The following is a 12,475-nucleotide window of genomic DNA, read 5'->3' as shown; positions in this document are numbered from 1 at the left end:
GGTGACATCAGCTCACCCTCCACCAAAGACTAGGGCCATTTTATCCATCCCGCCCTGAGCCACTCATCAACTAACCGTCCCCTGCCCAGCAATAAAGCACCAGAGAGGAGTCAATTTTTCTTGCTACTTCTAGTTCTGCTCAGTAAATGATGTGACCTCCTGCTGATCTGCCTTAGAGACAAGTGGGCAAGGTTGGAAAAAGCAGGATCGATTCCACCCAAACGTCAGTGGCCAGAAAGGATCTAGGATGGCTCATTTCAAATCCCACCCTGATGCTGAAGACTCCTTCACCAACAGTCCTGACTGAGGCCAAGCCAGCAGATCGAAGTCCTTTCACCAGTTTGCTCATGCCCATTTAAAACAGACACCCTAGGAAGCGACTCAGCCACCAGCATGGAAAAGTATCACACTGGCTCTCCTCCTGTCCACGCGGGTCCTTGAAATCAGCCACAAAGCCACAGAGCTCAGTTCTGAGATAACTCTAGGATTTACAAAAAACCTCCTCCAGCAGACAGGACTTCACACCCACCCAGCTGAGCACAGAGGGCTCTGCTGCAGGCAAGGGCTGCCAGAAACGGCTTCCCTGCTCACCCTATACTCCTTCCACTCACCACGATGGGAGATGGCAGGACATGCTCTCTGCTGGTCCTACATCCCTTTTAGTACACCCCCCTCAGCAGGTCTGGGAATACAGCAGTTTCAAAGGAAATTGGTGAAGGGAAGGACTTAGTTTACAACTGGAAGCGATTTCCAGATGACAGGCTCCTTCAACAGAGGAGAAAAAAGTCATGAAGCGTTATGACAGGATAAATCTTAACTCACAGCATTAGCCCCACTCCAGTGAAGCCCCAGTAACTCAGTGGCTCTTAGTAGCGGTGGTCCGACAGACCACACAGGCTGAAGATGGAGCTGGGGGTATAAAAGTGGACCGACATCTGGTAGTTCAGTGCTAGGCAATGACTAGCCCTTCCCAGGGCTGGGAAGATCAAGGAGCATTTCCAATGGTCTTGAAGTTGTAAAGCTTTCATTGCCCACTCCCCGCTCACACACTGCGTGTCCATCTGCTCAAGGAGCTCCAACCCTTGGTACCCACAGCCTATCCACTCCCCTGGGGCAAAGGCTTTCCCTGTCCACCTGAAACCTCCACGTACCCCTCCATGGCAGAGGGGAGCAGAACCTGGTGCTGCTGTGCCTGCTACTGCTCTAACCCCTGCTGTCTGGGAGAAGAGGCCCTGCACATCTCCATGAGAATTAGAACAGATTAGTTGTAATACTGGATTTTAGGGGAAAACCAAGGCTCAAAGAGCCTGGGAGAACAGCTGCTAGGCCACCAGCATGCCGGATGCAGAACTGAAGGTTACAGAGCAGGAGGGAAGCAGACAGTTCCCACCGCCCGTAGGGGAGCAGCTCCCCCAGCAGTCGCTGCTGTGCAAGGGGCGCAGGGAACTACAGGTGGTCACAGGAACTGGGATTTTGTGCAATGTAAAAGCATGGGAGCCCTTTCCTGACAGCACCCGCAGTCCTGCTGTGCAGGTCTGTTGTGACACCTGGTGGCCAGAGGCACCCCTGCAGCACCTGCCACCAGCCTGCCCCATTTCTTCTTAAACCTAGACCAATGATCTCATTTCCATGACCTCAGGTGAGAGCAGGAAGAAGGCAAGGGAATGTGGTCAGGACACTCAGGCTAGGACACACTGAGCATCTCTGAGCATCCCTGTGGTCTCAGCAGCAGCTCACAGTTCTCTGTCCTGTGCTGTAACCTGCCATACAGCTTTGTGGCGCTACCCCATTTCTGTTTGGAGCAGAGCGCAGCCTGGGAGGAGCGAGAGTTGTGGAGCTGCAACAGGGACATGTGGAGGAGAAACTCATTACAAAAGCCTACCAGACCTTTCTGATGTATGAGGGCTGGGCCAGGGTTTCATTATTGCAATCACATTTACACTCCGAGCTAGCTCCCACCCTGCTGAAGACCCAAACCTCCATGTCCAAAGAGGTGCTGGTTACCACTGCTGGGAGCCAGGCTTCACACCTATGTGTTTATTATATATACACATCCTGGGGGGACAAGGGAGCTCTTCCCACCGCACGGTTTTGTCGAACAATTGTCCATGCTGCTTGGTCAGGCTGCAACATCACTCTTCCCACGGACTCATATCTGTGTCAATGGCCACGCAGTTATAGGCAGCATAGCGCAACTTCTCTTCACATACCTTGGCTCTAGGGATGGCAGGAGGGGGAGAGGGGGAAAAAAAAAAAAGACAAAGAGGAGTTGCCATTGTTGCATTTGCCAGCCAAGAGGACAAGATGCTTTCTGAGATGGAGGCTATGCTTCACCAGCCGCTCACAGAGAGAATCACAGCAGACACATGCTACAGGCAGGGGGACGTAAGTGTGGCAAAGCAATGGGGCCCTACGGGTCAGCACCAAGGTTAAGAAGAGAGCCCAGACACACAGTCCCCCAGATGTAGGGAAGCACCAAAACTTACGTGGCATAGTTGGGCAAGAAGAGGGTGCTGGAGCAGGTGGACGACTCCGGCAAAGCATCTGTTGTCTCAGAGCTTGGGAAGAAGGTGACAAACTGGTCAGCAGGCCAGCAAGGCAGGGGAGACCAGACCACACATCCCTTCAGTGTGGGATCTGTCAGCCTTGCAGTCTACAGAAGAATGGACTCACCCCATCTTGTCTGGATAGATGTAGATCCGTGCTGGAAGGCGGCTTCTGCCAGTCACAAATCTGAGGAAGCGGCTGCGATCCTCTGTGAAGGAAAAGCAAAGACATCAGCAGACCTTAGAAGGACGTGAGATGGAGTACAGCCACTTCCAGGTATCCCCAGTGCTAGCAAGCAGTTCCTTCAGCCCAGCTGCTTGCTCTCCTTGGCTCCCATCTGTTCCCCAGGCAGCAATGAGGGTGGTTTCACCCTCCCAGTTTCCAGCCAGCGTGCAGGAGCTGTCATGGCACGAGATATGCAGGGACAGAGCAAATCACTCACCATTGGTGAAGTTGTTGAGTGCTTCCCAGAAGTACTGAACACGGGTGTCTAATGGCTCAAAGTCCTCAAATCGGGCTGGCAGAAAGGATACAGAAAAGTTTATAATAAAGATCCAAGCACCTCCTGGATAAATTAGAGGAGGGCCTCCCCTGCTCACCCAGGGGTCCTCTGCCAGTGCAGGAAGAAACCTCTAGGTGGCTGCAGGGTGTGAGCACATAGACCCAAGGTGCAAGGGACACATGCAGTCAGGCCCCTCCCAGAAAGCACATTCAGATCCACATCTCCGCTCCACAGAGGCTCAGATACTGGCAGCCTAGGGATGCCCCAGCCTCTACTCTGAGGCCCAGCATGGAGACAGAGGACACCCCTGCCCCCATCAGCACGCAGCTAAAGGCAAGAAGCATACAGGCCCACATTCTCACTGTAGTAAAGGCTAATATCAGCCTCCCACACCTCTCCTTGTCCCAACACAGAGAGAAGATAGTCTTGTTTTCAGGGAAAGAGTTTTCAGCAGAGTCCTTCACTTACTGAGCTTCTTCAGAGCATCAACTGTGACTTCAGGGTCTCCACAGACTTTTTTTTCCAGCTCTTGCCAGGTGAGGAGATCAAGAACAGCTTGGGGCACCACCTTCAGCAGCCCAGCCTGCATGGCCATGATCTGAAAAGGAGATAGGGCAGGTAAGCAGCATGTCTTGTCCATTTCCCTGGCTCGTGGTTGAGCCTAGGGACTCGACTGGATGCGAGCCATGTGACTGCTCAGCAAATGCTCCAAGGAACCTGAAGAAGGGAACAGGATCCCACAGAGATGCATCCCAGTTCATTCAGGAAGCCAGTGTCAGAGCTGGGAATAAAACCCCGTGTCTCCCATGCTGCTACAAGCCACTTTGCTTCTCAACAACTCCATGGGCTCCAGGACCTCACCAAAAAGGACTGCCTACTATTGCACTAATGAGCACAGGGACACTAACCATGATGCATTTTACCAGAAACAGACTGGGAGGGTATGTCTCTGGGAACTCAATGACCACTGATGCTATGGGACAGTGTTACCTGCTCCTTGCTCTCTTCTAGTCGAGCCTTTTGCACCAGGCGGATGAACTCCTTGCGATCCTCATAGCGCACCACAGTGCTGCTGCCATTGGGGATGAGCTCCACCATGCGCTGGTCACTCAGCACCGTCGTGTAGGTCAGCTCATTCCCAAATTTGAACTCAAAGGTGTCTTTGTCCATGACTTCCATCACCTCCAGGAGCTTCACCTGCCCAGGCCCCAGATGAGTGCTTGTTAGAGAGATGCCCAGTGGGCAGTGGTGTGCCTGAGCCTGCATCTCCTCCCTTCCCAAACCAGGGCTGGAGTGACTGCAACAGCAGCACAGCATGGGATATGCTGCCCTAGAGCTGTTTAGCAGACCCCGGGGCACTGCATGCTTGAAGCAGTAGTCAGCATGGCTACATGTCTATATTAGCTATAGGATGCATTAAATGCTAAGAGCGCCCTTTTTGTGCGTGTTTCTTTGACACATCACAGGAGGAAGCAAGTACAACATGAGGACAGGGACACAAATCACCACCTTGCTGAGTGCCACAAGGAATAGGATAGGCACAGCCTCCCAGTCCCTCTCACCAGCACAGAGTCCACGGCAGGGAAGTCTTTGCTCCAGCTGACCTCCTCCCCTGTTAATTGTTTCCATACAAAGCCAGGAAGAGCCAGGACCTGAAGGAGAACAGGGATTTTGCTGAGTCTGTGTGAAAGGAGACATCCCCAAAGATAGAGATAGGGCTCAACAGCGCAGAAACAAAGGAGCTTCCCTGCTCCCCCTGTCCACATGCAGAGCTCATCATAACCAAGCAGAGACCAGACACCCTCTCCCAAGCTCCCAGCAGCATCTCCCAAAACTCAGGCTGTGAGCTCTCCTAACCTCTCGGCCCCAAATCCTGGCAAACACCTTTTGTCCTAGTGTGTGATCATAGAGCCCTCCCATGCTCCTGTTGGACAGGCTGCAGAAGGGGGCTAGCAACTCCCTTTGCAGCAAACCTCCACACAGGGACGAGGTTGAAAGCTTACCAGAAACTCCTTGCCCCTCAGAGCTGCTCCCATGATCTGCCCGATCCACTCATATTTTGGGAAGTCTTTACAGGAGGGGTTGGGGACGTACATGTCCCTGGCTTCTCCAGTGCCATTACCCTACAGGAGTGAGAGGCAAAACTCCAAGTCACGATCTCAGCGCAGCATGAAGCACCACAAACTCAGTTCCTGCAGTGCCTCTGGGCACTTCTCACAACAGAAGTGGGCTAAACCCCCCCATCCTCCTTGGCAATATTCCTAGTGAGAGACAAGTATGCAGGCACTTGTCAGCATATCCTAAAATGAGGTGCCACAAAGCAATCTATACCCAACCCTTCACAAGGAAAAGCTTTGGACCAGCGAAAGTAGGTATGTCCCTGGCATGCAGGGGGACAGGGACAGCACTGCATTGCCAGGCACAGAATGATCTGCCTCAAATACCCCGACCCACAGCACCTGGTTGGATGTGCGCACAAAGAAGGGCAGAGGCACGGGGGTGTCTGCTGAGCTGGGACACAGCTCCTCTGACATGTCCGCCAGGCTGTCCCGAAAACCACCACCTGCAACCCCAAAAGAAGGGCATTTTTAGTGATGTGAACTCCCCATGTGCTGACCCTCAGAATTATGGAGCAAAGATGAGGAATTCTGGTCCAACCTGGCCCAGGGCTGAGCAGAAGGCTCCTGTCAGAGCCTTATAGCACCGGAGGAAATAAGACAGGAGAAATAACAGCCCTGTCTGGCCTGTGGAGGACAGCCAGAGGGAGCATTGGCACTGTCAAAGCTGCTGTTAGTGACTAATGGAGGTCTGGTCCCCATCCCAGCAAGCAGCACTCCTTATCCGGGACATGTCCAGGGGTGGCAGGACAAGGCAACCTGCCTTCCCTCTCTCCTCCATGGGCAGTAACACTGGGAGGAAACAAGAGCCCCTACAGCAACAGAGTCACCCCATCAACCCCCAACTCTGCTCCAGAGGAGCCCTTGCCTCACACAGCCCCTACCTTGGTCGATGATGCCCTCTGCGATGAATTTGCACTCCCACCACTGGTCATAACGCAACGGCCACCTGCAGAGAACCAGGCATCGCCTGAAGTGCTGCTCAAAGCCAAGGAGGTGCTGGGGAGGCAGCAGGCACAGCAGGGACACCAGGGGACTAGGGTGGACCAGCCTGGGCTTAGGACAGGACAAGATCTCAATCTCCAGAGACAGCTGCATCCTCAGTAGGGAGGTGACACCTTGGGGAACAGGCCCTGATCCATGTCTGAGCTGGCTCCTGCCCTAGCAAACCCTCTGCAGAGCACAGGACACGCACAGGCTTCCCAAACACCCTGCTGTGACAGAGGACATAGCTCCCAGCACTGCATGATCCCCTCCCTCCCCCAGACACCACTTACCTATAATCTAGAGGCTTTTCAAACTTGTCCGAGGGTTTCAGGCCTTCATACACCTGCAACAAGCAGAGAAGATCAAGGCTGACATCCCCTCCCCAGGGGAACCGGTGCCAGGTGAATGCAGGAAATTGGAAGAAATCTAGTTTGCCCCAAACCTTTAAATACTGACTGAAGCTGATCTCTAAATGGTCTAGGAGCCCTTCATTTTTGGAAAGAGAACATAAATTACAGTGCTAACCACTGTATGGAGCTTTCTGACCTCAGAGGTACATTGAACACACATTAAACCTCACAGCAGTCTGGGCTGTTTGTGCACACATAGAGCAGTAGATCTTTTGGAGGTGGGGGGTGAATGTCAATAGAAAGATCAGCATTGCTGTAAAACCACAACACAGGACTGTGTGCAGCTGCATTATTGTTGTCACACAAGAATTCTTTGCTGCCCTTTTAGGGTAACGAGATTGTTATGCTCTGCATTAGCAGCATGCCACAGAGAGCATTCAGGATAGAGCAGAGACTTCAACTCAGAGATCCCAAATCCCTCCTAGATGTTATTCCTGGATATGGGATCATCAGCACATGTAATTGTAGAGCCTATGAGTCATGTGAAGAGGCCTTGAGGACTCCAGGTATCTCCAGCTCCAAGTTGTCCCTTCCACCCACCTCTATACAGTTAGTTTTGGATTTGGGATGCCCCGCTCTCCCCAGAACAGTCAGGACCCTTCCAGAAGGGACAGTACCTGGGTGAAGACAGCGTTCTTGCAGCTGGGGTCCAGGGCAGGGTTATCTCGGTGCTCCATAGCCAGGCGTCGGTTAATATAGAGCCGTGGCATGAAATTGGGCTTGCTGGTCTCCGAGTCCTTCAGACACTGGGTAATGAGAGCTGTGCGCCTCTTGGACAGCAGCAAGAACTGCTTGATATGCTGCCAACAGGTATGTCCAAAACATCAGAAGTGCCCAGCATCCAAAACACGTCACCTACTTCCTACTGAAGCCACTGCACCGCCAGGTCTCTCCCCTTCCCAGGGCCACTGCCTTCCACACACAGACACATTCTCCTTGACAATATTTGCTCCACCTCTGCCTCTGAAAGATTTTGCTTTCTGGCTTAAGGGAGATACCAAGCCCAGTCCTCTCTCCATCAGTCGTCATCTGACGCTCCCACTCCAGTGTTGCTTGGACTCTGTTTCACCCTCACTCTCACCAGAATATCGGTCCTACTGTCCCTCCTATTTGTAATCAAAGCAAGCTCCTCTAAACAAACACGAATCCTCAAATGCTTGGGTTCTATGTTGAGCCGGCACAGGAATTACAGTGCTTTCTGACACCAGCCTGGAAACACACGGAATGGGACTACCCCAGCAATGTCTGGCACATGTATTCTGGAAGAGGATGTAAGGAAAACGGACAACTGGAGGGACAAACTCAGTCTTACGAGAAAGATGGAAATCAAAAGCTTATTAAAGCCAGAAATAAGTTACTGGTAAAAGCCTTGCTGTTTGGACACAGCCAGCTTAAAGCTGCTGGCAGCAAGTGCAGGAACAGAGTGTCCTGGGCTGAGATCTCAGAGGGGATGTGTGTCCAGCTCACACGCCCAGTGCTGCTATGGTCCAAGTCCTTTTGAGGGTGAAGTGCTCTGGTTTGATTCTACTTGTTACCCCATAGCTATATGTTTTCACATCGGTGTTTTAGCAGGAAACTAGCCTCTAAACAATATCACCTTTCACAGCTTTAATGAACTGAGCTCAGCCAGGTATTTCCCTTGAGCTGCTTTACAGGCAACAAGCGCTGACTGCCTCCCTTGCCACAGCCCAAGTGCAATCACCCTGCCAGACTGATGCCCCACAAGACAGAGGGAATCGCTCACCTTGAGTTTGCTGAACGTGCCAACAGTGTGGTCCCAGGCTGGCACCAGGTGATGCAGGACACTGTCCAGGAGTTTGATAAACCTAAATCCCAAAGAAGAAGGTATTGCGACACAGGAGGGACAGGGATCTGCACAAGCCTATTCCAGACCAGACACCCCCGGACACAAGCAGAAAAGTAACAACTGATCCAAACCTAACCCAGCATGGTTTTTTACATCACAGAGCCTTTGGTACTAAATTCCCACTCCCTGGGCACTGCAGGGACCTTGCGCCCTTTGCCCCATACACCACACAGATATGCTGCGCTTGCAACACACAAGACACTGTGAACTTGAGCTGCAAAATTCCTCTGAAAGTGTAGGGGAGTTACCCCAGAGATCCCACTTTGTTCCCAAATGACTCTGCTATTTTCTCCAGGGTCCAGGATGCCTGTCCCAAGGGGAGTCACACAGCTTTACAGCTTCCAGCCATACTTGTGCTGGAGATGGCACCAATCCCTGCAGGCAACACCACCCCACTTGTCTGCCCCCCTCCATACAGTACCTTTGAATGAGCACAGCCCGTCGGTACAGCAGGTCAGGGTCTGTCCCTTCTAGGCGAGGGTAGCGCACTAAATTGGGCAGCTGGAACATGTCAGCACTGAGTCCCAAGTCCCTCTGTCGGGAGGACTTGATTTTGATGCCTCTGAGGCGAACATCAATCCCATCATCTGCCAAGGAAGACCATGGATGATACGCTAATACCATGAGAAAGCAAGCTTTTCAGCGTGGGAGGTCTATAAGTAAAAGCACTAGGAATGTGACCAGCTCCACCAGCTCTGGGGCTGGGCACTCAGAGCCTGAAATACCTCTGAGAAGAAGCAGGGCATTTACAGAAGAAAAAAAAAAATAATTGAAGGCAGAGAAAGATAGGATGAAAGCTGAGAGCTTGCAAACCTCCAGATCCCCCTGGAGTTTCCCATGGTTCTTCTGCATCTCATCTGAAACAGCCCACAGGGCCAAGAAGTACAAGCCACAGGAACAAACTCTTAATGTACAGTATCTTACAGGTGCATTATGGATGTGGCCATAACACCCAGCCCTACCTCTGCACTCCACAATCCGGATCTCGATGACAGGCAGGTGTGTTGTCATGTCCTCAAGGACGCACACATCCCCAATGTAGCTCCTGCAAACACAGCACAAACGAGGGCTGCAGAGCTGTTCCCTCGCCCATCCTGCCAAAATCCACTCGGTCGCTTGCAAGGGAAGAGGGTTTGCATCTTTTGAAATGGGAGCCTGCGGCAGGAACCCAGACCCAGTTGCCTACAACATGGCCTATGTTGAATGCCTGAACCTGCTGGTGCCTCAGGTCCAGGCAACATGATCCCAATGAGTCCCAGAATCAGATCAGGAGAGCTCTGACGATTGTGCCGTCTGCTATTGTAGGCAGAGTGAACCCGCAGCTCAGACATGGAAGATGCCTGTCCCAAGGCCCTGGGCCTCTTAAGCCAGGCTGGTGCTGGCATGACTGCTTAGGGTCGGGGTGTCCAGCACCTCCGGCCCCTGCAAGGACCATACTACCCTCTCCACCTCCATCTACTCACTCATCAATCCCGACATCATTCAGTTTCTTCAGATTGTCCCCCTCGCCCCCATACACGGCGACCCGCTTGGGCATGAAGTTCTCATCGGTGGTATCCACTGTCAGTAGGAGCTTCCTGCAAAGGGAAGCATGAAATGAGAAGGTAACTGCATCTGAACACTCATTGCTGCTCCCCCTCATTGCCTGGTCACACTTGTTATAAAGCACACGCAGCTGCTGCTGGGACCCCCGGGTACCTGTGACAATGCTAAGACCCCTTCAAGCCCAGAGCCAGAACAAGGCCTGAGGGGCAGGGAGCACAGGGCAAAATCGGACCATGACGGACTCATGCAGAGAGCGGGGGCTGCAGGGCTCGCCCCAGCCACAAGCCAGCACACAGGGGAGAGGTGCCTCACTTGACAATGGTGCCTTTCTTCATGTTGAGCCGCACCCAGTGCTGGCCCTGGGATCCGTCACTCTCCCAGTATGTGTCGGCGTGGCTGTCAGTCAAGCATGACACATTGAAGTCCTCCTGGAAGAGGGCAGTGAATGAAAGGAAGATCAGATGGGGGTAGGATTAACTTCCCCTTAATGGTTACCCTCGTCATGAATCTTAGAGCCAGAGGACATCAAACTGGCCTGTTCCCTTTGCTGGGCTGTGCATAGACACAGGGAGACAGAGCACACAGGACACTGGGGCTGACCCTCTAAGGTGCTCTAGGGTCACACACTGAGCACAGAATATCAAACCCTCCCTAAAATCAGCTTAGCAGCTAATATTAGCATTTGCTTCTCAAACCACAGCCCCTCCAGGGGCCACATTACACAATATGCTGTATGACGCTCCCCAGGCTTCTCTCCCACATCCTCAAACACAGCCCAGCCCAGCCCAGCCCAGAGCAGCACACGAAGCACCATCCCATGCTCCCCAGCCCCATGGCAGAGCAGGGCTGATGCAGCCTTGTCCCTTTAACCCACCGTGTAGGACGAGACATCGATGCTGTCCACATACTGCTTGACGCTGCCCAAGTTCTCATCCTCCTTCCCAATGTGATCATACAGGAAATGCACCAGGTCTTCGTCACATTCATAAGTCCATGTTGGGGGCACAAACCTACCAGGGAAAAGGGCTTAATGGGTCTGGAGAGACAGGGGCAGCCAGGCTAATGGGTCAGGGAAGGCAGGTCCACGTCCTGCTTGCCTTGGTCTTGCCCTGTCGTCTGCTTTGTGCAGGCTTATCTAGGACAAGACTGTGCCGAGCAGAGCTGTTCCCCACTGCCTGTCTTGCCCCCTCTCCCCCTGGTCTGCAGGAGACGGCTGTCTGAGCAGCCAGGGAGAGACAGCGGCTTGCACGCAACCACAGCGGAAGCTGGGAAACAGCTCATACCGAAGCTTCTCTACTGCGGCCTCATCCTGCTCCATGGGCTTGGGCTTCGCTCCGAGGCGCAGGGAGTACGTCAGATCCACCACCTGCTCCCATCTGAAACAACCCAGAGAAGGGGGGAGTGAGAAAATCCCAAGGGAAGGAAGGAGCTGGTGGTCAAGGAGTAGCTGGAAGGGGAAAATTCGGGTTTAAAGGCCCACCATCCTCCATCACCTCCAGCCTCATCCGCTGCCCCTTCCTTTCCAACCATCTCTACTTCTTCCAGCCCACACCCCGCTAGGCAGGTGACAAGCACAGTGACTAAGCCAAACCCAGTTAACTCCACATCTGGCATCCCTATTGCCTCACTTCCATGGAAGAAGTGGCCAAGCGGGCCGGGGCTCCTCAGTCCAGGACAGGAACGGCCGAGGGGCAGCACACCAAAACCCCACGCAGTTGGGCCTGGGTGAATGGGGGGTGAGAACCTCCCTGCTCCCTGCCGTGCAAGGGCGAGCCGGGGAAGCCAGGGCCGGCGAGCCGGGGAAGCCAGGGCCGGCGACCCCGCACCTGATGACGGGTTTGTAGTCAACCCCGAAGAGCTGCTGCTGCCGCTGGATCCGCTCCGTGGACTCCACCGGCACCAGCCGGTCCCCGCCGTCAGCGTGCTTGCACACCAGCACCCAGCCCTCCTCCAGCTCGCAGCCGCTCTTGTACTCCTCCAGCTGCTCCTGCGGGGGACCGGCGGCTCCCGTCAGGGGACGGACAGGCCCCTCCGCGGGCAGCGCAGGCCGCGGCGGCCTCCCAGCCCCCCGCCGTTACCTTGCTGAGCTTGACCCAGAGCCCGGCGCCGTTGCAGTACTCCTCGCCGGTGGCGCGGAGGCAGCCGCCCTTCCGCACCTCGATGGTGGCCCTCGCCGCCCGCTTGCCGCCCCGCGCCGGCCCTGGGCTGTCCCACACGCTGAGCAGGCTGCGGGCGGCGGCGGCAGCGGCGGCGGCGGCGGGGTCCTTGCAGATCTTGTACTGCACCTCCCGCGGCACGTAGCAGAGCGCGGCGGGCAGCGCCCGGGCGCGGCGGAAGCACTCGCTGCACTGCAGCAGGAACCGCAGCCGGCCCAGCACCTGGTGCGGCGCTTCCCCGCCCGCACGCATCGCGCACCGGGTACCGTGCACAGCGGGCAGCGGCCGAATCCTGCACCGGCGGGGTCGCTACTCGGGGGTTTACGGCAAACCCCGCCCGCCGA

General features: G+C 54.4%; 1 protein-coding gene across 2 annotated transcripts; it reads right to left on the bottom strand.

The window, feature by feature from the left end:
* Window positions 1-2,022: 2,022 nt before the first annotated feature.
* Window positions 2,023-12,463, bottom strand: HECTD3 (HECT domain E3 ubiquitin protein ligase 3). Of its 2 annotated transcripts, XM_076340341.1 has the most exons (21): window positions 12,054-12,463; window positions 11,802-11,962; window positions 11,259-11,351; window positions 10,850-10,985; window positions 10,288-10,403; window positions 9,894-10,007; window positions 9,393-9,475; window positions 8,852-9,017; window positions 8,308-8,389; window positions 7,181-7,363; window positions 6,444-6,496; window positions 6,051-6,115; window positions 5,509-5,612; window positions 5,053-5,172; window positions 4,612-4,701; window positions 4,040-4,246; window positions 3,518-3,647; window positions 2,990-3,064; window positions 2,674-2,755; window positions 2,487-2,558; window positions 2,023-2,217 (listed from the first exon to the last, which is right to left on the bottom strand). In XM_076340341.1, the coding sequence occupies exons 1-21, from the start codon at window positions 12,381-12,383 to the stop codon at window positions 2,133-2,135; spliced, it is 2,547 nt and encodes an 848-aa protein (XP_076196456.1). In that variant the 5' UTR covers window positions 12,384-12,463; the 3' UTR covers window positions 2,023-2,132. The 2 variants fall into 2 exon arrangements, with proteins under 2 accessions (XP_076196456.1, XP_076196457.1); XM_076340342.1 differs by lacking the exons at window positions 11,802-11,962; window positions 12,054-12,463 and adding an exon at window positions 11,604-11,692.
* Between the last annotated feature and the right edge of the window lie 12 nt (window positions 12,464-12,475).

This window comes from Aptenodytes patagonicus, chromosome 5, assembly GCF_965638725.1.
Source record: "Aptenodytes patagonicus chromosome 5, bAptPat1.pri.cur, whole genome shotgun sequence".
In the NCBI taxonomy this organism is placed as follows: domain Eukaryota; kingdom Metazoa; phylum Chordata; class Aves; order Sphenisciformes; family Spheniscidae; genus Aptenodytes; species Aptenodytes patagonicus.
Note: the sequence above shows the minus strand (reverse complement) of the source record. Positions and strands in the feature narration are given on the sequence as shown.